Source organism: Callospermophilus lateralis, chromosome 7 (assembly GCF_048772815.1).
Source record: "Callospermophilus lateralis isolate mCalLat2 chromosome 7, mCalLat2.hap1, whole genome shotgun sequence".
Taxonomy (NCBI): domain Eukaryota; kingdom Metazoa; phylum Chordata; class Mammalia; order Rodentia; family Sciuridae; genus Callospermophilus; species Callospermophilus lateralis.
The window spans coordinates 118,069,232-118,094,784 of record NC_135311.1 but is presented as its reverse complement, the minus strand read 5'-3'; the positions used below and the strand labels follow the sequence as shown (position 1 = coordinate 118,094,784).

Here is a 25,553-nt window from a genome sequence, read left to right as displayed (position 1 = left end):
CCTCAGCCTCCCATGTTGCTGGGATTACAGGCATGCACTACCACACCTGGCTTACTTTTAGTTTTTGAGGAACCACATACTCCATTTTACATTCCTAAACAGGACTTTTTGGATTTTTATATACTTTTATGTGTCAATTGGATTTCTCTAGGAATTTGTTTCATCAAACTGTAAAATTTATTGGCATAGTATTTATAATGTCCTCAGAATTTGTAATGAGTATCAATTTTTTCATTTCTAACATTGGTTACATAAGTCCTTTTCTTCCTCTTAAAAAATATCAGTATTGCCTAGAACTTACCAATTTTATTTTTTCAAATGTATTTTGTGCTTTTCTAACATTTTATTATACTTTGTTTCTAGTTTGCTAATATTTGCCTTTTTTCTTCTTATTTACTTTGCTTTTGTTCTCACACACATTTTGTAACATCCTCCAGTTGACAGGGTTATCAAATGCAGATTGTAACAGTATAACTCTTTTTTTCCCCCTCCTGACAGGACCTGTTGGGGCCCAGCCCCTACTCATGGTGCCCAGAAGACCTGGCTATGGCACCATGGGCAAACCCATTAAACTGCTGGCTAACTGTTTTCAAGTTGAGATCCCAAAGATTGATGTCTACCTCTATGAGGTAGATATTAAACCAGACAAGTGTCCTAGGAGAGTGAACAGGTAAGAGTCATTAAGTTGTAGAGATTTTTCGCTATTTCTGTTTTGCTTTAGTAATTATTTATGTTTATCTTGAATGGCTGAATAACAATGGTAATATGTAACAACAGTTTGACCAAGAACACACAGTAATTTGTTTTGAAATTGTTTGTACTTCAGAGGTGTTAAGTTGAGAAAAATCTCAACACTGAGATTATTCTATTATAAATGAACTCATATATTTTCCATGTGATAGTAGAAAAGTTCTGTTATTTTTATGTGCTTTTGAAATCAGGCTGAGTTTCCTGAGCATATCAATTTGTTGCTGTTAGATAACATTGTGTGTTTTCTTTGTCTTCCCCACCCTACTTCATTGCTTTCATGAGTTCCCTTTAAGATGATGATGAAAATGAGGATGGTGATGGTGATGGTGATGGTATCAGTGATGGGTAGAAATGGTGATTGTAATGATTTTTTGCTTTCTGTTCTTATGTCCTCAACCCTTGACTATTCCTTATTCTTACATAGAAATGCAGAGGGCATATAAAGATTGTATCAGTCTGCTTTCAGTAAGCTTCCTCAGCCCTCCCTCAAATGTTATATATATATATATATATATATATATATATATATATATATATATATATATATATATTTTTTTTTTTTTTTTTTTTTTTTTTTTTCCTGGTTGTGGTTTAGGTAATACAGGAAATGTAAAAGGAATGTATGATGTGGGTGGTGGTTACCAAGTGTATTCTAATTTTAAAAAATGACAACACATTTTTTTAAAGAGAGAGAGAGAGAGAGAGAGAGAGAGAGAGCGCATTTTTAATATTTATTTATTTTTTTTAGTTTTCGGTGGACACAACATCTTTGTTTGTATGTGGTGCTGAGGCTCGAACCTGGGCCGCACGCATGCCTGGCGATCGCGCTACCACTTGAGCCACATCCCCAGCCCCAAAATGACAACACATTTATGAAACAGTGACATTTAATCTGGCCTTTGGTTTGTCATGCCTTTTATTAAGTATGATTAAGAGCGTTCATTTACTAAGGTATAGATGTAAAGAAATCTGAAATTTTAAAAATAAATTAATAGAATAAAAAATTAGGAGGAAGTGAGGGGAAAGGAGGGAAAATATAAGGGGGAGAAATGAATTACAGTAGAGGGGGTAGAGAGAGAAGAGGGGAGGGGAGGGGGGAGGGGGGATAGTAGAGGATAGGAAAGGCACAGAATACAACAGACTCCAGAATGGCAATATGTAAATCAATGGTTGTGCAACTGAAGTGATTCTGCAATCTGTATATGGGGTAAAAATGGGAGCTCATATCCCACTTGAATCAAAGTGTGAAATATGATATATCAAGAACTATGTAATGTTTTGAACAACCTACAATAAAAATTAATTAAAAAAAAAAAAAAAAAAAAATAGGGCTGGGTTGTAGCCCAGAACTCTTGCCTAGCAATGTGAGGCCCTGGGTTTGATTCTCAGCACCATATATAAAATAAAGGACCATTGACAACTAAAAAAATAAAATAAAATAAAAAATTAAAATTAAAATAAATTTGTAGTTTTAGTAGAGGTAATAAACACATAAGAAATACAAAAGTCTAAGCCAGACATGGTAGCACATGCCTGTAATCCCAGCGGCTTGGGAGGCTGAGGCAGGAAGATCATGAGTTCACAGCCAGCCTCAGCAATTTATCAAGGCATTAAGCAACTAGTGAGACCCTGTCTCTAAATAAAATATAAAAAAAGGCTGGGGTGCTGGAGTTGTGGCTCAGTGGTGGAGCGCTTCCTCCATCACTTAATTAAACCCAGAGTTAGGCACTGGGTTTAATCCTAGTACCACATAAGAAGTGAATGAATGAAATAGAGATATTATGTCCATCTACAACTAAAAATATTTCAAAAGGAGCAGGGCTGGAGATGAAGCTTAGTGGTTAAAACATGCCCCTGGTTTCAGTCTCTAGTACTAGGATGGGGAAAAAAGGGGGGGGCGGACTATGAAAGTCTAGCTGGGTATAGTGTATACCTGTAATCCCAGCCACTCAGGAAACGTTGGAAGAGGATTGCAAGTTCATGATTTAGGGAAACTCTGTCTTAAAATAAAATAAAAAGGTGCTCACTTTGGCAGCACATATACAAAAATTGGAAGGATACAGAGAAGATTAACATGGCCCCTGCACAAGGATGACATGCAAATTCATGAAGGGTTCCATATTTTTGGCATTTATCCTAAAGAATTAAAGTCATCATCACTGTAGTGATACATGCAGACCCATGTTCATAGCAGTACAGTAGTCAAACTATGGAACCAGCCTAGGTATCCATTAATGGATGAGTGGATAAAGAAAATGTGATATATATATACACACACACACAGTGGAGTTTTATTCAGTCAAAAAGAAAAATGAAATTATGTCATTTGCAGGAAAAAGACACCATTATGTTAAGTAAATATGCCAAATTCAGAACATTAAGGGTCGTATGTTTTTTATCATGTGAAAGCTAGAGAGGAAAAAAGGGGAAGAAAGGAGTGAGGGAGGGCTTATCTCATGAAAGGGACCACAAGGTGGGAGGTGGGGAGGGAGGGGGAAAGTGCTAGGGAATTATATTGGCCAAATAATATTATTATATTTTGTGCAGATATGAATATGTAACAATAAATCCCATCATTATATGCAACATAATGTACCAAGAAAAAATGGAAAGAGAAATATTTGTCAAATATGAATAAAAATTTTCAGTAAGGAAAAAATAATAATAAATTAAAAAGGGTTCGGGATGTAACTAAGTGATGGAGTGCCCCTGAGTTCAATACCTTGTATTACCAAATTAAAAAAAAATAAAAATCCCTTTTTTCTTGTTTCTTAAAACTGCATTGCATTTTCTTTGGTAGTAATGGGGATTGGATTTAGGGATGCTCTCTCAGCCCCCCACCTTTTTTGGCAGCACTGAGGGTAAAACCCAGGGGTGCTTCACTATTAAGCTACCTCCCCAGCCTTTTTAATTTTGAGACAGTCTCTCTAAATTACCTAGGCTGTCCTTGATCTTGCAGTCCTCCTGCCTCCACCCCTTGAGTTGCTGGGATTACAGGTATGTGCTACCACACCTGACTTAATGTGTAAATTTGAGTGAAGAGTAATCCTGACCCTTGTGATAGATGTTTGCATTTTAAAAAAGCATTTAATAATCCAAGTAAATCTCTTAACTGATAGAATGTCTAAGGCAGAATTTCCTAGTGCCTCTTCAACTTGTCTGGACCGAAAGAATCACCTCTGACATTAAATATATATATTTATATTAACATATATATATATGAGAGAGATAACATAATTATATAGTAGAGAATTATTATAGGTTGTTGAATAGAAGAATTACATGATGAAAATGTTAGGAAAACATTTACTTGAAGACAAAATGTATTAGAAATTAGGGAATGGTGGGGGATTGAGGCTTAGGGCTCATCAGTTAAGGTGTTCTTAGTATTCCTGGTGCAAAGGCAACAATATTAGGATAAAGAACAAAACTATTTATTATTTTTGTTCCTTGTACATCATGTTTTTGTTTTGTATTAGAGAATCTTTGTATTATATATGTGTGTATGAAGTTGCATAGCATAGAGTTTCACATATAAATGCTCAATGTATTGGTTAAGTTTGGGAGAAATATATAATAAATTGGCATGGTACATTCTGACTTAACATATGATCCTGTTGACATTGTTAATTATATTTTTGTTTCTAGTTTGGTTTGCTTTGCTATATTACTTGCCAATATGCGTGATTTGATCTGTAATTTTGATGTTTCAAAATTTTTATCATGTATCTTTTATCTGAGAGTTTTTGTTGCTAATTATTTGAGTTTTTTTTAATTGTAGATGGACACAATACTTTGATTTTATTTATCTATTTATTTTTATGTTGTGCTGGGGATCAAACCCAGTGCCCCACACATGCCAGACAAGTGCGCTACCACTGAGCGGCTACCACTGAGCCACAACCCCAGCCCCTAATTATTGAGTTTTGATAGAAACTATAGACTTCTTTGGGACTCTAAAAATAGCATAAGTAGGCTTTAATCAGTGGTCCCTTACTTGATATACTTGGTGTTTTGTTTCAGGACCCCCCCACTGATACCCAAATCTTCAGATGTTCATATCCCTTATATAAGATAATGTAGTGTCAGTGTCAAATAACCTTCACATATCCTCCCATGTACTTTAAATCACTAGATTACTTAAATGACTATAATGGACATAACTGTATAAAATACTTGTTAGACTACATTGTTTAAGGGAAATGACAAGGAAAAAAAGTCTGTACTTTTTCAAACACAAGTGCTTTTTTTTTCAAATATTTTCAATCTGAGGCTGGTTGAGTTTGCAGAAGCGAAACTGACAGATTTGGGAGGGCCAAATGTGCTTTGTTGATATTTCTTGATTCAGTGTCAACATCTCCATTTATTTTCTTCCAAAGACCTGCTTTTGTCCTAAGTTATCCTGGTATTATTACATGACTAGTCAGTTAACACTGGTGTTGGTTCACACTTATAATCCCTGCAACTCCAGAGGAGGAGCCAGGAAGGATCACATGTTCAAGGCAATTTAGCTAGACCCTGCTTTAAAATACTAAACTGGAAAGGACTGGGGATGTCCCTTAGCAGGTAGAGCACTTTGGGTCAATATGTAACCCCCCCCCAAAAAAAAAGCAACCAAACAAAAATTGTTGGTGGCTTTCTGAAACTGTTAGTTCAGTTCCAACAGTTCAACAACTGAAATTCTAGAAATTAGAAGGAACGGTATACAACTTTGCAGTTCCTTTTCATTAGCAAAACAGTTAAGGGTCAAAATGCAGCAGTTTGTTACATCTAATTTAACTTTACCAAAATGGTTAAAACTACAACAAATTGTTTTATTTTTAGTGTAAAATTTTTTTATTCTAATTTGTTATATGTCTCTGTTGTATACAAAGTATATTCACACCATTCATGTCTTCATACATGTACTTGGGGTAATGATGTCCATCTCGTTCCATTGTCTTTCGTACCCCCATCCCCGCTCCCTTACCTTCCCAACCCTTTGCCCTATCTAGAGATCATCTAATCCTCCCATGCTCCCCGTCCCAACCCTGCTATGAATCAGCCCCCTTGTAACAGAGAAAACATTTGGCATTTTTGTTTTGGGATTGGCTAACTTCATTTAGCATTATATGCTCCAACTCCATTCATTTACCTCCAAATGCCATGATTCTATTCTCTTTTATTGCTGAGCAATATTTCATTGTTTATATATATCAAATTTTCTTTATCTAGATTGGTTCCACAGTTTAGCTATTGTGGTGTAGTGTAAGATGTTTTTATTGTTGCCTTCCATAATGTCATATTGATTCTTTTCTAAGTGACTTAAGTTTTTAAATACTTAAACTAATGCATATGAGATTTATCTTGTCCATATGCCACATGAACAAATATTTGGCACTGAGGCATTAATCATAATAATAGAATGAGGTATTGTGGCCAAACAAATTTCCACTTTAGTCAGAGGAGTTTTCTTGGAAAAAATATCCAGGAAGTGCTTGTGAATCATTTTGTGAGTCAACCTTTCTACAAATTTATTCTTAGTTTTTCTTTCTGTTGTTCCCCCCGCCCCGTCCTTTCTGCAAGAAATTGGATTTTCTCCTTCTTTCTTTTCCCAATTAAGTGCTTTTGATTGAAAATAATTATTTGGTAAAATAACAAGTTTTTTTCAATGAAAGAATAGAGTTTTTAGTTTGTTTGAAAACAAAGAATAGGTTTTGTTAAGCAGATTTCAAATGCTGCTAGGTTTTTTTTTTGTTGTTGTTGTTATTTTAACAGGTGATAGTCACAATAACTAAAAGCCAGCTATTTTTAGAAATACTATGGTATACATTCTCTAACTTGAGATTTTATGCTAGTTTTTCCAACTACTAAATATGCATGGGAATAAGCTCTGATTAGGTACGTATTTAAAATCACTAGATGGTGGAATTATAAACATTTTCAAAAGTTGTATAGGCAACATGATTATAACTGTAAGATGTATTTTAAACATTAATAAAAATTTGAAGGAATCTTGAAATGGTAGTAGATTGTCATTGAATTTTTTGGTTCAGTTTTACAAATTGAATATTTATGGTCATTGCACTATTATTGATATTACTCTTCTGATATGATTAAAAACAATGGCAAATATTTGTGCATATTGCACATGGAGGTAATGTAATACCATCCATTGAATTTTAGAAGGAAAAAATAAATCTACTGATACTATTTTGACCTTTAAATAGAAATTTCAGATCAGCAGAAGGAACTCAATTGTTATTAAGAATATTGTTAGCATAGTATTAGAGTTGGATGGTATACTAACAGAAAGACATAATGTTTTTAATAACTTTCTTGATGTATAATTCACATACTGTAAAATTCACCCAAGTATACAACTCAGTGGTTTTTAGTGTATTCACAGAGATGATGTACACTGCCATCTAATTGTAGAACATACCATCCTCCCCAAAAGAAAATCTTTCCTCATTTGTAGTCACTCACCCTTGCCTCCATCCTCACGTCCCTGCCAACCACTATTCTATTCTCCGTCTCAGTAGATTTGTCTCTTGTAGATATCTAATGTACATAGAGTCATACAATATGTGGTTTTTTGTCATGAGTTTCTTTGTCTTTGTATAATGTTTTCAGGTTTTACTCATGTTATAGCATGTGCCAGTATTATACTTCATTTATTTTTACTGCTGAGTGATATTCCACTAATTGATACATTATGCTTATCCACTCATCAGTCAATGTTTTAGGTTGTTTCCATTTTTTGACTGCTATGAATAAAGTTGTTATAAACATTCATGTGCAGGATTCTGTGTGGGACATATATTTTCAATTCTCTTGGTTATGTACTTAAGAGTGAAATTGTGATGATTCTGTGTTTACTCTTGGAGATACTTCCAGACTCTTTTCTAAAGTGGCTGTACCATTTTATTTTATTTTTCAATTTATGTATTTTGCACTGGGGATTGAACCCAGGAAAGCTTTACTATCTAGCTACATCCTCAGTCCTTCTTAAATTTTTACTTTGAGATAGGGTCTTGCTAAGTTGCTGAGACTGAACTTGCACTTGGCAATTCTCCTGTCTCAGCCTCCTGAGTTGCTGTGATTATAGGCATGCACCACTGTGCCTGGTCACTATACCATTTAATATTACTACTAATAGTGAACAAGGATTCCATTTTCTCCACATTCTCACCAATATTTGTTATTATCTCTTTTTATTTTATTAATATTTTTTAATTGTTCATTGACCTTTATTTTATTTATTTACATATGATACTGAGGATCGAACCCAGTGCCTCACACATGCCAGGCAAGCACTCTACCACTGAGCTGCAACCCCAGCCCTCTTTTTTTTATTTTCGTCATCCTAATGAGTATGAAGTAGTATCTCCTTGTCATTTTGATAACAGAATTTTCCCGGTGGCTAATGATATTGCACATCTTTTCATATATTTACTGATCATTTGCATATTTCCTTTGGAGAAATATCTTTTTAGGTCTCTTGCCCATTTTTTAAATTGAGTCATTTGACTTAAGAGTGTAGGTTGTAGGACTTCATTATACATTCTAGATAAAAAATTTCTTATCAGATATATTATTCACAAATTGTTCTCCCTTTCTACATGTTGTCTTTTTGCTTTCTTGATTTTCAATTTTGTTATTTTGTGTCACTTGTGCCTTTGTGGTCATATCTATAGATGGATGTACTTCTGATTAAAGTGATTTAGAGGACATATCTCTGAAAATACTGCACTGAAAATCAAGTTGTTTAGTTTTTAGTGTTAAATATCTTGGGGAAACTATACTATGCAAAATATATCAGCTACTAAAACAGTTTTATTTTTTTATTAGTCGCTTGGAAGGTAGGAAAGCTAACAGATGGTAATTATTTCACATTTCAAAATTCTTTTAAAGTAGTATCTAAATACCCTAGAAATTTTGGCTTATATTCCTATGGTTTATTTGGAATTTGAAGGTTCTTTTATAAATAAACATGTCTAAACAGCAGGGACTGGCTAATAGGTATTATTAATAATACTCATTTTTATAGATTTAAATTATAATAACAGCTATATTGCATTGAATGTACTTGATTTTTTACTTTTAGTCTGTTCCAGTTTTTTTTTCCTTAGGTTAACGTAAATCAATTTAAGCCAGTTCTCTTAATTTTCCATATGAATATCCATACCAAGGTAAAATGCTATTGGTACTAAATTTAAAGGATATATAGACTGATTAGAATTATAATTCTAAACCCTGGAGTAATGAATCATTTTTGGACCTTCTGTATGGTTTAATTAACTGTTAATTTATTGTGCCCTGTTTTATGTATTGACACTGTGGTAGGTTCTGGAGCTAACAAGATAGATACAACATGACTCCTTCTAAAGATTTTGTAATCTGTATGGAGTGACTAGTTAATTCTATGAGATGCACATTATGCACTGTGATGTGCTCCCTTTGCCTAACAAGGAGGATGGGACATATGCCATGGTGTTTTAGGAGAATAGTTAAACAGTAGTGGACAAGAAGAAAGAAGAATCCGTATAGCAAGAGCTTGAGCAAAGGCTTGAAATGTGTGTGCCACAGAAATAGGCCAACATAAATAGAATAGCTAGAGATGAGTCTGAAAAGTTAGCCAGAGAGTAGGTTAAGAGGGATATTTAGTCTATGCTAAAGCTTATAAATCCAGAAACGGGAGAGCTCTTGGAGGCTTCTAAGCATAAGTGGTGGCAATGTGGAGAATGAAGAGAAAGACTGGAAGCTAGAGAACATTTGGAAAGCTATTGTAGTCTACAGCAATGGTCTTCAAACCATTGATCACATATTTTTAATAAGTGAAATTTATTTGACCTTGTACTCATCTGTAAATAGATAAATATACATGTACACATTTTTAAAATTATGTAGACATGTACTACTATTGTAATATATAACTATAGAAAAATTAAAAGTGAGAAATTTTGAAATAAATTACTAAAACTATATTTAAATAATTTGAAATTTTCAGGTTAATGGTAGCATGCATGTGCTAATTGGTGGCACCACTGTAACTCTCTTTTTTTTTTTTTAATGATATTGGAAATAGAACCCAAGTCCTTGCATATTACTAGCAAGTGCTCTACCGCTGAATGATATCCTACCCAGGCTGTTAACTCTTGTATGTTGCAAAAGTCTTATTTTCTCAAGATTCCTGGTGTATTATATGTGACATATGACCATCTGACATGGACTAAGTGAGAACACTCATGACAATCAATATTCATGAATATTTGCAAATCTTAATTTCCCTCTTTTTCTTTCTTTCCTCCCTCGCTTCCTTTCTAATTAAATTAAATCTACTAAACCCAGAGGCACTCTACCACTGAGCTATTTTCGGGGTTTTTAGCCCCCCATCTCCTCCTGACTATCAGGAGAAGTGGGGAAAGCACGCCCTGACCAGGATGAGCCAAGAAAAGTAAAGGTCGACTGGCGGCCCGCTCCCTCGGCGGAAGAGTCCTAGACCTATCCTGGAGGTGGTCTGTTTTTTCCTTCACCACCCACAGCACTGCCTCCTGGCTGATCACCAGGCGCCATCCCAACCACACGTGCAGCTCCAAGACTGGAAAGCGGGCAGCAAGTCATAAGCTATATCTTTGAGATAGTCTATTTTTAAAAATTTCTTCTTTTTTAGATATACATGACAATAGAGTGTATTTTAACATATTATACATACATGAAGTATAACTTATTCTAATTAGGATCCCATTCTTGTGGTTGTACATGATTGGAGTTTCACTGGTAGTGTATTCATGTATTAACATAGGAAGGTTAGATCTAATTAATTCTACTGCCTTTTCTATCCCCATCCTCCCTACCCTTCCCTTCATTCCCCTTTGTCTAATCCACCATCCTCCCACCTTCTGGGTTAGCATCCACACATCAGAGAGAACATTTGACCTTTGGGTTTTTTTTTTTTTTTTTTTTTGAGGGGGGTGGTATACTGGGGATTGAATTTAGGGGCACTCAATCACTGAACCACAACCCCAGCCCTATTTTGTATTTTATTTAGAGACAGGGTCTCACTGAGTTGCTTAGCATCTTGCAGTTGCTGAGGCTGGCTTTGAACTTGCGATCCTCCTGCCTCAGCCTCCCGAGCTATTGGGATTACAGGCGTGCACCACCGCACTCCGATGACTTTGGTTTTTTTGGGGGGTTGGCTTATTTCACTTAGCATGATGTCTCCAGATCCATCCATTTACCAGCAAGAGTCATAAAGTCACTCTTTTTATGAGTAATATTCAATTGTGTATATATACCACATTTTCTTTATCCATTCATCTGGCAAAGGGCATCTAGATTGGTTCCATAACTTAGCTATTGTGAATTGAGCTGCTATAAACATTGATGTAGCTGCATCATTGTAGTGTGCTGATTTTAAGTCCTTTGTGTATATATCAAGGAGTGGAATAATTGAATCAAATGGTACTTCCATTCCAAGTTTCTGAGGAATCTCCATACTGCTTTCCAGCGTGGTTACATCAATTTTCAGTCCCACCAGCAACATATAAGTGCACCCTTTTCCCCACATCCTCTCCAACATTTACTATTGCTTGTATTCTTTTTTTAAAAAAAAATATTTTTTTAATTGTAGGTGGACACAAAATCTTTATTTCATTTTTATGTGGTGCTGAGCATCGAACCCAGTGCCTCATTTGTGTGAGGAGAACATGCTACCATTGAACCACAACCCCAGTCCCTATTGCTTGTATTCTTGATGATTGCCATTCTGATTGGAGTGAGATGGAATCTCAGTGTAGTTTTTTTTTTAATATTTATTTATTTTTTTTTAGTTTTCTGCGGACACAACATCTTTGTATGTGGTGCTGAGGATCGAACCCGGGCCACACGCATGCCAGGCAAGCGCGCTACCGCTTGAGCCACATCCCCAGCCCTCAGTGTAGTTTTAATTTGCATTTCTCTAATTGCTATTTGTTGACTGATCATATATCTTCTATCAAGCGCCTGCTTGGTTCCTTTGCCCATTTATTGACTGGGTTATTTGTGGTTTTGGTGTTAAGTCTTTTGAGTTCTTTGTATATACTAGGGATTAATGCTCTATCTGAGGTGCAGGTGGTAAAGATTTTCTCCTGAAGCTCTTGATTGTTTCCTTTGCTATCAAGATGCTTTTTAGTTTGATACCATCCCATTTATTGATTCTGCATTTTTACTTCTTATGCGTTAAGAGTCTTGCTGAGGAAATCATTTCCTAAGATGACATGATGGAAAGTTGGGCCTACATTTTCTTCTTGTAGGGACAGGATCTCTGGTCTAATGCCTAGGTCCTTGATCTACTTTGAGTTTTTTCATGGTGAGAGAGGTTAAATTTCATTCTGTTACATATGGATTTCCAGTTTTCCCAGCATCATTTGTTGAAGAGGCTGTCTTTTCTTCAGTGTATGTTTATAGTGCTTTTTTGTCTTTTATGAGATAACTGTGTTTATGTGGGTGAGACAGGGTCTTGCTAAGTTGCTCAGAATGGCCTGGAACTTATGATCTTTCTCCCTTAACTTCCCAGGGAGCAGGGATTCCCACCATGCTGGGCTACAAATCTTTATTTCTAATTGTTAGATGAAAATTAAACAAATATTTTGTGAGGTACCTCTGGTACATACTTTAAATTTTTCTGGATTAGCAGTAATGAGTTCTAAGATAGTGGCAACAGTGGGGTAAAAGGATGGCATAGATGCTTTTTTAGGGCGGTGTTGGGGATGCAATCCAGGATTATACACATATTAGGCAAATGCTCTACTACTGACCATATTCCTAGCCCTAGCTGCAATATTTAGAGAAAGAAAGAATGATTTAAGTCATGGGGAAAGGGAAGAAATACGAATGGCTTCATAATTCCTAGCTTGTGCAGTGGTGATAGCTTTAACAGAAATACAGATTGTGAAAGGAACAGGTTTTTTAATATTTTGCTTTGGATATTTAGAGGTTGAATTGCACAAAGAACATTAAAATGGAGCAGTTCACTTGGAACTAAGTGCCAAGAGCTCAGAAGATAAGTCAAAGTGGAGATTGAGATTTGAGGCTTGTCAGCATGAGGTGATAGTTAAAAGCTAGGGAAATGTGTAAAGTCGAGATAAGAAGACTGAGAATAGATTTCTGGTGATACCATTCTTTCTCTTTGGAAGACATAAAGTGGAAAGGTAGGAGACTAGGGGGACAGGATAGAAGCTATTTCAAAGAAGGCAAAACACAGATGGTCATTTTCAGGGAACAATATTTGATCACAATGGCAAATGCCAAAGAAGCCAAGAATATTAAGGCTGAAAAGAGGCCATTAGTGTTGGCTATTAAGACATCCATGGCCTGAAGGAGAAGTATTCTAGAGGAGAGTTGTTGGTGTAAACCAAAATAAATTAAAATTTTTTTCTCAATCTGATGTAATCTATTAGTACGTGTGAGTACAGTACTAAAATGTTTACCACACTAGTGGGTTATTATAAAAAAATTCAAATGAGCAATGACTACAGATATTTGTCTTAAAATGCTCTAGTTTGGGGGCTGGGATTCTGGCTCCGAGGAGAGCTTTCGCCTCACATTCGTGAAATGCTGGGTTCAATCCTCAGCACCACATAAAAATTTAAAAAATAAAGATATTGTGTCCACCTACAACTAAAAAAATAAATATTAAAAAAATGCTCCAGTTTGTCATAGATTTTATTGCAAAGTTAAACATTTGATCTGGGGCTGAAGGTATAGCTCAGTGGTAAGGCTCATGCTTAACATGTGCAAGACCCCAGCAACACCCACCCACACTTCCCACAGAAAAGAAGTGATCTAAAGTATAGCCCCTTTCTTCTCTGTACTGCATCTCTTAAACTTCATCTTCTTAAAAATATGTATTTTTTCTAGTTTCTGGACACAGTACCTTTATTTTATTTATTTTATTTTTATGTGGTGCAGAGGATTGAACCCAGTGATTCAAATTTGCTAGGCAAGTGCTCCACCACTGAGCTTTACAATTCCAATCCCTTAAACATTATCTTGATAACAAAATTGTTCTTTAGTTACCTTCTATGCTACTTACCACAGTTTTGAACATAAATTATAGATTGGAATGATACAAGGAGAGATTGCCAGCAGTTTTAGTTGCGTTTTATAAACCTCTGGATGATTTTAGCATTTGTTATAGCTTAGCAAAAGTCCGTGCTATAGTGACAGATTAACTTATTGCTGGGGATGCTAAATTAATATAAATAGACCTATAGGGGAAATACTCATTCATGTCCTCTTCAATAGACCAGAATAATATTTCCCATTTTAACTTTGGGGAGCAGAGAATTAAAAGATATCTAAAAATGAGGTGAAGGTGGATCTCTGAGCTTATAGTAAAAACAGAAAAATAATTTCTTCTTTTCCTTTTTACATTGAAATTTCCCTTTCCTACCATTTTGCTGCTATATGAGTCAGGTGGTAAATTGGAACTTACTGAAATCACTATTAAATTTTACTTTACAGTCTATGCACGAGAGCATGATGGAGTCAAAAGACTTGGTACCAGAATGTAGGAAGTGGTGGTTGAGGTAAGAGTGGGAAGGTCGGCTGTAGCTCTTTATAAGATCTAACATACTCAGATAGGTTCCATTTTTGGAGTAATTAGCAGATGAATCCTTAAGGATCCTTAATGTCTAAGAGAATGCATTATATTATATTCTGCAAGAATTCTTCCTTCCATAGATTAAAGCTGTTAATAAAAAGAGACTAAAGAGTGATTAAAAGTTCTCATCCCCGTTTACTTAAATTTTCTTTTCCAAATTGCTTTCCTAAATTTCTGTTTTAGAAACAAAACTATTTTAGGACTGGGGGTATAGCTCAATGTTAGAGTGCCTGCCTAATATTAATTAAGCCCTGGGTTAAACCCCAGTACTAGAAATGAAATAAAACAGAAGTTAAAATATTTTAGCCAGGTACAGTTATGCACACTTTTTTGTTCTACCTTGCCTATGTTAATAATAAAAATTATTATTATTATTAAAAGACTAGTCTTTCATAACTACAGTGTACAGAAAACTCATTTAACAGTTTCTGTTAATTATTAGAATTAATTCTTAGTGTTAATTTATTACAATTGATTCTAATACATTGTGGTGTATCCATTTGTTATTGGGAAAACTTTTTTTTTTTTTTCCAGGTCTGAGGACTAAGTTTAGGGCCTTGCACATTCTAGGCAAGCTCTCTGCTACTGAGCTAAATCCCCAGCCCCTTGTTACTGGGAAAACTTTGATATAATTCTTGAAGTATATTTGTGAGATAATCATGCTTAAATTTTTATGAAAAAGTAGTATCATAGATATTCACTTCTTACCACACCCCGTCTCGGAAATTAGTTCACTAATATCCCCTTTGTTTCCTGAGACTAGTGTCCCATTTTTATTTTCAATTTTATTTTATTTATTTATTGGTACTAGGAATTTTAACTCAGGGAAGCTCTACCATGCAGTCATATTCCCAGCCCTTTTTATTTTTTATTTTGATACAGGTCTCACTAAGTTGCTTAGAGCCTTGCTAAATTGTTGAGGCTGGTTTTAACATTGTGATCTTCCTGCTTCCTATGTTCCTGGGATTATAGACATGCACCACTGCCCGGAGCGTTTTTATATATAAAGAAATTCAAGTCCGATTGAGTAACTCATATCAATTGAGTGGCAAAATGGGACTAAAAACTGATGTCTGTTTATTGCTTCTCTGGTACTTACATTACCACATATTTTAAAGTTTTCTCAAGTGGGCAGTTTCCCAATTCAAACTTTCTTCATAATCAATAGTAATTCTGCTGTTGTAGTTTACTGGGCAGCTGGATACATGACTATTGTAGAAAGGGTTTTCCTCTTGTTCCCTATGCCTGCCTGATGAACATTTCAATAACAGTATCTTTTAAGTTTAGGATTAAGAATTTTAAATTCCTGGTTTTGTCATTTTATTGACTTGCCTACTAAAATTCTAAATATGTCAGTTAATTATATCACACTAATAAGGAGTTAAAGTGGAGATACATAGTAATGGTTGGTCCTCATGAAAACTGATTGATTCCCTTTGTAGCATAGGTTTTGCCAATTACTAACTTTTACCTATTTAGTTTTTGTGTGTTTTTTTTTTTTTTTTTTTTTGATACTGGAGAGTAAATCTAGGGCTGCACATGTTCTATCACTGAACTTCACCCCAATTTCTGTGGGAACTTAAGAGTTGTTGAGTGTTAAAATTGCTAAGTATGGGCTGGGGTTATGGCTCAGAGCTAGAGCGCCCACCTAGCAAGTGTGGGGCCCTGGGTTCAATCCTAGGCACCACATAAAAATAAATAAATAAAGGTATTGTGTCCAACTACAACTAAAAAATATTTTTTTAAAATTGCCAAGTATACTATAGAATCTAAGCTCTGTAGTAAATTATCAAATGTCAACGTAATTATTCTTAGAAGAGTTTCTATATCTGATCTTATAATGAAATCTATCATGTTTCATTATTTGGTATTCTTATAATTAAATTTTGCTATCAGAGAAGATTATGAAAATTTTTGTGATCTTTATATATCTTCCCCAACAATTAATTATATAGATGTTTTTTGAATGGTTCTAGCAAGGATGATCTAAGGTATTTCATAAGGTAATATAATCTACTTTTGAATAACTATGATGGTTAGAAAACTGGAAATTTTTGTTCCAAAATTTAGCTTCCTAAATTTTTTCAACAACTTCCTAACCCTGACCTCTCATACAAGATAGATTTCTGCCTAGTTTTGCATCTCATATTTCATTGAAATAGCCAAACTTCATAATTTTGTGTCTTTCCTATTCCAGACAAAAAGTTCTTAATTCGATTTATTTTTAATCATATCATATGATCTTGTATCAGGATTGCCACCTTCTAGCTATGTTTTAATGTTTAGGGCTTAAAAAATTTCCCAGATTGAACTGAGTACTCCAAAATATAAAATGATTATGTAATATTTGTCTTATTATCTGGGTACTTTAAATATATGCAACCTGGTTTCTTTAAGTTTGAGGAGGCCACATTACACTATTAACTCATTTTGGACTTGTAGTCATCTAAATCCTCTTTTCTCAAAAGCATTGGGTAAATTAGATCTAATTTGTTCTTTTTGCAATTGAAGTTTTCAAACATAAAAGTGTTTTGATATTATAATTGCTCTTACTGTGTTTCTTCATTTAGTTCATTGATGTAGCTTGTCAGAACCTTATAACACACTGATTTGTTTTTAGCATGTTATTCATGTCTCTCAAGGAAGTCATTTGGGGGTGTCTTAGCCAACAGATATTTGATTATTTGCTTTATGTAGGGCATTAGATATGTTTTCTTTTCTTTCAGTATTGAGAGTTTTCAAGGGTAGAAAATTATTGCAAAATAAATATATTCATGAAAGTTTAAGTTAACTTAGAAAAAATAAAGGAACTTGCTCTGCCCAACCAGACAACATGATAAAGCACCCTAATAAAAGGGAAAACTTATGGTATTGGCACAAGAACAGACAAATAGACCACTGGAACAATACAGCCACTCACATGAAAATTTAGTAAGATAAAAATGCCATCACAGCCTGGCACTGTGGTGCCTGGGGAGGCTGAGGCAGGAAGATCGCAAGTTCAAAACCAGCCTCAATAACTTAGTGAGGCGCTTAGCCAACTCAGTGAGACCCTATCTCTAAACAAAATATAAAAGGGGCTGGGGATGTGATGTGGCTCAGTGGATGAGCACTCCTGGGTTCAGTCCTTAGTACCAAAAAAAGATCAGTGAAGTATTAACTGTTTATTAGATGGTATGGGAAAACTGGCTCACTCTATGGAGAAAAGTAAAATTGGCTAATTACTCTTTATAAAGAAGAACCTCACATGGATTAATGGCAAAATAGTATAGATAAAACTATAAAGTTAATAAAACATAAGTTATCTTGTAACTTAGTACAGGTTTAGCATTCCTAGTCTAAAAATCCAGAATGTGTCCAAATTTGGAGCTTTTTAAGTATCAACATGATGCCACAAATAGAAAATGCCAAACCAAGGAACTTAGTTGTATGCACAAAATTATTAATAGTAATATGTGAATTACCTTCAGTCTATGTGTATAAGGTATACATGAAATGTAAATGAATTTTATGTTTAGCTTTGGATCCCACCTTCAATATATCTTGTTATATATTTGTAAAGATTCCAAAATCTGAAATCTGAAATACTTATGGTTCTAGGCATTTCATTTAAGTGGTGTTCAGCCTTTAGGAAAGCAGTTCTTTAATCAGTAATACCTCAATATCATGAAACCATAAGATGAAAAAAATGATTAATATGATGATACAGAATTACAGGTTCCAGTTCACAGATACATGGATATTGTTAATGGATAGTTTAAATTATGGGTGAAGCTATATTTACAAGTAACTAAACCTGTCTATGAATTAATATTTAAAATATAAATAGAACTCCTTCAATCCAACAATACAGAAACCTCAACAGAAACATAGGCAAAGGAAACAGAGAATTTGTACAAGACACATGAAGGATGCTGCAATTCATCAGTAATAAGAAAAATCTAAATTAAAACAATGTTTTAATTTATGTCCATTAGGCTAGAGCACATGTTAGAAATCAAAGCTGGATAATGCCAAATCTTGGCTGGGACACAGGAAATCGTAACATCAAAGGTGTGTATATTAGTGTAGTGATCTGGAGAGCAGTTTAACACTTCATCATTTATTTGATAAACTTCATTTTGACCCACAGTCTGTTTTCTGAATATGCAAATAGAGATTAGTTCTCTGTTCTCACACAGGTTCATGAGGTATATGTAAGAAAGTAATGCATTGCAGCATTGTTTGGGTGCCTGCAGTTAAAGGTACTCTGAGTCTGCTTGCTAGAGGAGTGGATAGATCATATGTGTATTACTTCCCATCAATCAAAAACAGTGAATTAAGTGACGTTTAAATTGTTTACAACTGTTTTTCATTGATAAAGCTTTTGATTTTTTGGGGAGTGGTGTTGCTGGGGATCAAACCCAGGGCATTGGGTATGCTAGGCAACCTCCTTACCACAGAGCTACATCATCAGTCCAGATAATAAATAATTTTTTAAAAAAGAATGAACAAAACATGCTTCAGCAACATTAATAGATTTTTAAAATCTATTGCTGAAGGTAAAGATTAGAATACATACAAACAGGGCAGTGTTCATCAAGCACATTAGAAGGAGTAACTTGTTAGGAAGAAGAATGGGAATAGGAAATGGAGATTGAAGGAAAGAAATCAATTAATTATAAAAGGGATCTTGTTAGACATGGTGGTGCATACTTATAATCCCAGCTCCTCTGGAGGCTGAGGCAGGAGAATTGCAAATTCAGAGCCAGCCTGCGTAACTTTGCTTCACCCTGTCTCAAAATTTAAAAACTTAAAAGGGTTGGGGATATAGTTCAGTGGGGGAGTGAGTACCCCTGGTTTCAATTCCCGTTGCTTAAACAAAAAAGGGGGGTTCTTATATAAATGATTTTAAAGTGCCACAAACTGAGAAATATGATTAATCGGCCTCTTGTACATAGAATGTAGGACTTTTTAGTCAGTGATGTGTAAATTGGGTTGGAGAAGAAAAAGCTAAACACATAAAAACCAAGAAACTTGAAATAATCCAAGTACTAGGACCCAAGTTCTTAATTGGGAGTGGAAGGTAAAGGACTGGTATAAGAAATATTGCAAGGGGTGAAATCATCATCTAATTGGGTAAACAGATGAGCCAGGTTTTGAATGTGGGTAACTAGGAAGATGGAGGCATCATTAAGTAAACAGTATAACAAAACATAACCAAATTTAACTTGTGGGAGATATTTTAGATTTAGCTTTAGATATATTCCACTGAAAGTTCTGGCAGTTCATTCAAGTATATGATCCACCGTTAGGACATTTATTTAGGACATACTATGTGCTCGGCATCAAAGCAAGGTATTTTTTAACCCCTGAAATGTTTTAGCCCTACCATTTCAGTTTCCTCTATCATTTTGATCCTTAGATGGTTTGACTGGGTTGCCAGGAGTTGATAAGCTTACTACTTTTAATGTTGAGGGAAAAAAAAATGACAAAATAGTGAAGACATCCTGGCAAATTACATCTGTATAATTTCACCTAAAAAAAAAAATGGACTTAGTTATAATGGCCACAGAAGAAAACAAAATGGAAGAAAATCATTGAAATTTGTTTTGAATCTAAAACCAGTCAAGTCTGTTGTCAGACTTACCCTAGAAAGACTTGATCTTGATTTAAATAGTTTCAGTAAAACAAAATTAGAAGAGGAGGGAAATAGAAATTTCAGTAAACAAAATTGAAAAGGAGAGGAATAGAAATTTTTTGTGGGGAGAAAATTGTTTTTGGTATTAAGTCGGATTGATTTTTCTTTTCCTGGAAAATGCTGATTTCTATCTCTTCTTTTCTCCCTTGCTTGGGTTAGATTTGAATCTTCGTTTGTGTTTTGCCATGCTAGTGGTAGAACCCTGGGCCTTGTGCATGGTGAGGCAAGTACTCTACCACCAAGTCACACCCCCAGCTCTTTAATTTAATTTAATTTAAATTTTTTAAACAGAGAGGTAGGGAGAGAGAGAGAATTTTAATATTTATTTTTTAGTTATCGGCGGATACAACATCTTTCTTTGTATGTGGTGCTGAGGATCGAACCCAGGCCGAACACATGCCAGGCGAGCGCGCTACCGCTTGAGCCGCATCCCCAGCTCTCTTTAATTTTATTTTAAATCGTATTCTGCAAGTGTACTTTCACTGTAATACATGTAGATTATGTACATAAAATAAGTCACCCTGTGACCCTGTCATTTCCCTCGCCAGAGGTAACCACTGAATGAATATCTTTGGTACTTATCTTCCTAGATATATTTTCACTGCTCTTATGAATATGTATATACAAAAATAAATATTAATTTATGGATATTTGGTATCATTCTCAGTGGTCTGTAATTTTTTTTAAAAATGTAAGCCTTGAATATCTTTCTATGTCAGTATATTGATTCAGCATTGCAGTATAAAAATAGAGGTTTCATAGTATCCTTACTGATTGGATACTGTTGTAAGCACGGGGGAGGAATACAAATGTGGTTGTGTGTGTTTTTGTTTTGTTTTGTTTTGTTTTTACCTTCAAAATTCTTGAGTGTTCTAATAAAGGTATGTACAAGGTGCTATTTTAATCCAGTAGAAAGAGCATTTTACTCTTAAGAAAGAGAGGTAAACATGTCAGGGAGTACTTACAGATGATGAAAGAGAATTTGAGTTTGTTTCTAAGGAGAATATTTTGCAGTTCAGCTGTTTCCTGGAATGATTAAGTAGTTTACTGGATTCATTCTTCTCTGTCTTTGAGAAATGCATGTCATCCTTTGCCAGCAATCAATCTTTTTGCTATCCTAAGCCATGGTTCTGAAGGTAAAATTTTTATCATATATGAATGACTTTTAGAATTGCAACAGCTTTACACAGTGCCAGCAATTATTTCAGTTAATATTTTTGTATTCCATCATGCAGAGGATTTATGTGAATGTATTTTTCCCTTCTTTAGGGAAGTAGTTGACTCAATGGTTCAGCATTTTAAAGTAACTATATTTGGAGACCGTAGACCAGTTTATGATGGAAAAAGAAGCCTTTACACAGCCAATCCACTTCCTGTGGCAACTACTGGGGTAAGATATACATTACTTTATTGTAATGCTATACTTAGCTTTCTGTCTGTCTGTCTGTCCCTCTCTTCCCCCCACCCCATGGACAGAAGAATACCTTTATTTTATTTATTTTTGTGTAGCACTGATGATCGAACCCAGTGCGTCACATGTGCTAGTTAGGCAAGTATTGTACCACTGAGCCATATCCCCAGTCCTTTTTTTTTTTTTTTAAAACTGTTGAGCTATAACCCCATTTCTGTCTCCTTTTGCTTTTATTACTACCTTAAAATTATAATTCATATAAATGTAAATTTGTATATCTTTTTTAACTTTTCATGTTGAAGTAATATCAGATTTACAAAAAAGTTTTGGTTAAGGCCTGCTAAATTGCTGATGCTGGCTTTAAACTCTTGATCCTCTTGCCTCAGCCTCCCAAGCCACTGGGATTAAGTGGATTCACATTGTTATATAATCATCACCACCATTCATCTGCAAAACCCTCTTTATCTTGCATAACTTTTCATTGCCCCTGGAAATCACCATCTCCTATCTCTATAAATTTGACTACTCTTACTTCATGTAAGTGGAAACATGCAGTATTTGCCTTTTTGAAACTTGCTTATTTCACTTAGCATGTTGTTCTCAAGGTTTATTCATGTTATAGTATATGTTGAAATTTCCTTCCTTTTCAAGGCTGAATAATATCCTATTATACATATATAACACATTTTACTCATGCTTTTTATCTGTTATAAATACTTTTTGGCTATTAAATAATCCTCCCCTGAACATGGGTATATATATGTCACTTTGAAATTCTGCTTTCAATTTTTTGGGCATATAACCACAAGTAAAATTGCTAGATCCATATGGTAATTATTATTTGAAAAAAAATGTTAAAATATATAGTTATAGGTGGACACAATATCTTTATTTTTACTTTATGTGTTACTGAAGATTGAACCCAGTGCCTCATGAATGCTAGGTAAGCGCTCTACCTCTGAGCCACAACCCCAGCCTGAAAAAAATTTTTTAATACCATACTAACAGGCGTAATGGCACATGGCTGTAATTCCATTCACTATGGAAGCTGAAGCAGGAAGATTGCAAGTTTGAGGCTGCCCTGGGAAACTTAGTGAGACTCTTTCTTAAAATAAAAAAATAAGAAGAACTAGAGTTGTAGCTTATTGGTAGAGTGCCCCTGGCCTCATACCACCCCCAACCCCCCCGCAAAGAAAAAAAAAAAAACCCTACCTTATTTACCAAAGTATCTACAAGGGTTCCAAATTCTTCATATACATATTTACATATTTATTTTCTGCTGTTTTGATAGTAGCTATCTAATGGGCACAATATGCATGTCAACCTCACTGTGGTTTTGATTTGTGTCCTTTGCCCATTTTTTTAACTTGGGTTGTTTTTTACTAGAATTATAGGAGTTTATAGGAATTATAGGAGTACTGGGGTATTGAACCCAGGGCTACTCTATCACTGAACTACATTCCCAGTCCTTCTATTTTTTATTTTTCGTTGCGTTTTTTTTTTCGTTTGGCAATTCTGGGGATTGAACACAGGGCCTTGTACTTGTTAGGCGAGTATTGTACCACTGAGCCATATCCCCAGTCCTTTTTTTTTTTTCCCCTAATTTTGAGGCAGTGTCTCACTGAGTTGCTGAGCTGGCCTCAAACTGGCAATTCTTCTGCCTCAGCTTCCTGAGTTGTTGCTGGGATCACAGGTATGCTCTACATACCCTAATACAGAAATTCTTTCTTGGGGGGGGGGTACTGGGAATTGAATTTAGGGGCATTCGGACACTGAGCCCACATACCCACCTCTATTTTGTATTTTATTTAGAGACATTTTATTTAGAGATGCATTTGTTAGTGCCTCACTTCTGCTGAGGCTGGCTTTCAACTCATGATCCTCCTGTCTCAGCCTCCCAAGCCGCTGGGATTACAGGCTTGTGCCACTATAGCCAGCTTGAGGAATTCTTTATATGTTCTGGATATTAATTCCTTATCAGATGTTTGATTTACAAATATTTTCTCACATTCTATGGGCTGCTTTTTTACCCTATTGATTGTGTCCTTTGATGCTCAGAAGTTTTAAAATTTGATATAGGAGTTACTGTTAAGGATACTATTTCTTTTACACTTTTAGCAGTTGATGATTCTTGCTTGAAAGGATATTGCTTAATAATAGCAGTGGTTTTCTAACTTGTCATTTCTTAAACATTTATTAGTGTAAGAAAGAACATTTTCTTCTACTCTATTGATTGATCTATCCTTTGTCCCAAATCTGGCCAGTAGAAAACCCCCTTCATCCAATTTATTTGTTTCTAGCTCATGTTTCCTATTGAAAAAGTAAGCAGATATGTGAATATTTTCTCATTTCTCCCTTCTCATACCAAATATATCATATTTTTGTGATTTTTTTGTACTTTGGTTAATGTTATAGCTTAGAAATTATTCCGTGGCAGTTATAAGAGATTTTTTTTTAAACAGCTTTATTTTATTTATTTATTTTTATGTGGTTATGTGGTGCTGAGGATTGAATCCAGGGCCTCACACATGCTAGGCAAGCGCTGTGTCGCTGAGCCACAACCCAGCCCAAGAGATCTTCGTTCTTTCATTTTTAGTTGCTGAGGCTGACCTTGAACTTGTGATCTTTCTGCCTCAGCTTCCTTAATGGCTGGGATTCCAGGCTGTGCCACTGTACCCAGCTTCATTCATTCTTTTATAGCTGCCTTTATAAATGTGAGTACATTTAGGTAGTTTTCAGTATTTTGCAATATTGAATTAATGCTGGCATGAATCTCTGTTATTTAAGTTTTAATATATTGATTTGATTTGAGATTGATTTTTTTATTTTAGCCTGTTTTTTTTTTTTTAAGTTGCCAGTGGATCTTTTATTTTTTTATTTATTTATATGTGGTGCTGAGGATTGAACCCAGGGCCTCACACATGTCAGTCAAGTGCTCTACCACTGAGCCCCAACACCAACCCTGTTTTTTTTTTTAAGATATTTTTATAAGTTAAATAATTATATTTATCTTTTTAAATATTTACCACTTGACTTTTATCCCATGAACAGGTGGATTTAGATGTTACTTTACCTGGGGAAGGTGGAAAAGATCGACCTTTCAAGGTGTCAATCAAATTTGTCTCTCGGGTGAGTTGGCACCTACTCCATGAAGTACTGACAGGACGGACCTTGCCTGAGCCACTGGAATTAGACAAGCCAATCAGCACTAACCCTGTTCATGCCGTTGATGTGGTGCTACGACATCTGCCCTCCATGAAGTGGGTGCTTCTGGCTTTTTTCCTCTTTAGATTTTAAATGTGAAGTTTTTCCTCCTAAGAGTTGTACAGACCTTCCTTAGCTAACTCTCATATGTTGTACATTTTTAGTGTTTCATTTGAATAAGAATACCATGCATAAAAATTTGACAAAAGTGTTAGAGAAAATTCTCTGACTTTTGCAAATAAACACACAATCATTCACTTAGATAGTAATTGTTTTATAGAAAAATGTCCAACCCTCCCTCTATAATTCTTGGATAAATGATATATTTTCAGACATATTCCTATTGTTAAGTCACTTTGTTTTAAAAGTAATTCCACCATTTAAAGAATAGAATCAGATTGTATTGAGATTCCTACTATTTTAATCACGTGTGTGGACATATGCATATATTGGTCATATATGTCTTTTTATAGAAATAGTGTGTCTTGAAACACATAGGCATAGCTTTTTGATCAATTATTATTTTTACTGTACATTTTAAGTTTGGAACTGTTGAGGTTTTTTGGGTTTTTTTTTCTTTTTCTCGGGGGGAGAAGGGGGTCCCGGGGATTGAACTCCAGGGTACTCAACCACTGAGCCACATCCCCAGCCCTATTTTGTATTTTATTTAGAGACAGGGTCTCACTGAGTTGCTTAGTGCTTTGCATTTGCTGAGGCTGGCTTTGAACTCGACATCCTCCTGCCTCAGTGGAACTGTTTACTTTTTTAACCTGTTTTTAAGAAAGTATTTTAAATAAAATGTGTTACATAAACTAGTGATTATGAGAATGGAGAATTTCAGTGAAGGATGCAGATGGATTTGGCTACTTTTTGCTTTCACA

General features: G+C 35.0%; 1 protein-coding gene and 1 non-coding gene across 3 annotated transcripts in view; both read left to right on the top strand.

Annotated features, from left to right (window-relative positions):
* Positions 1 to 25,553, top strand: part of LOC143403100 (protein argonaute-3) — a 103,391-nt gene that overhangs the window by 11,381 nt on the left and 66,457 nt on the right. Inside the window, exons 1-4 of one of the 2 annotated variants that reach the window (XM_076860756.2) lie at positions 595 to 670; positions 14,239 to 14,303; positions 21,327 to 21,447; positions 24,520 to 24,728. In XM_076860756.2, coding sequence (XP_076716871.1) covers positions 14,242 to 14,303; positions 21,327 to 21,447; positions 24,520 to 24,728 — 392 coding nt within the window. In that variant the 5' untranslated portion in view covers positions 595 to 670; positions 14,239 to 14,241. Of the gene's footprint in view, positions 1 to 498; positions 671 to 14,238; positions 14,304 to 21,326; positions 21,448 to 24,519; positions 24,729 to 25,553 lie in introns of those variants that run through there. The other variant, XM_076860755.2, reaches the window with a different exon arrangement.
* Positions 2,770 to 2,876, top strand: LOC143405401 (U6 spliceosomal RNA). Its single transcript, XR_013092098.1, has one exon. It is a non-coding gene; the product is annotated as a U6 spliceosomal RNA (small nuclear RNA).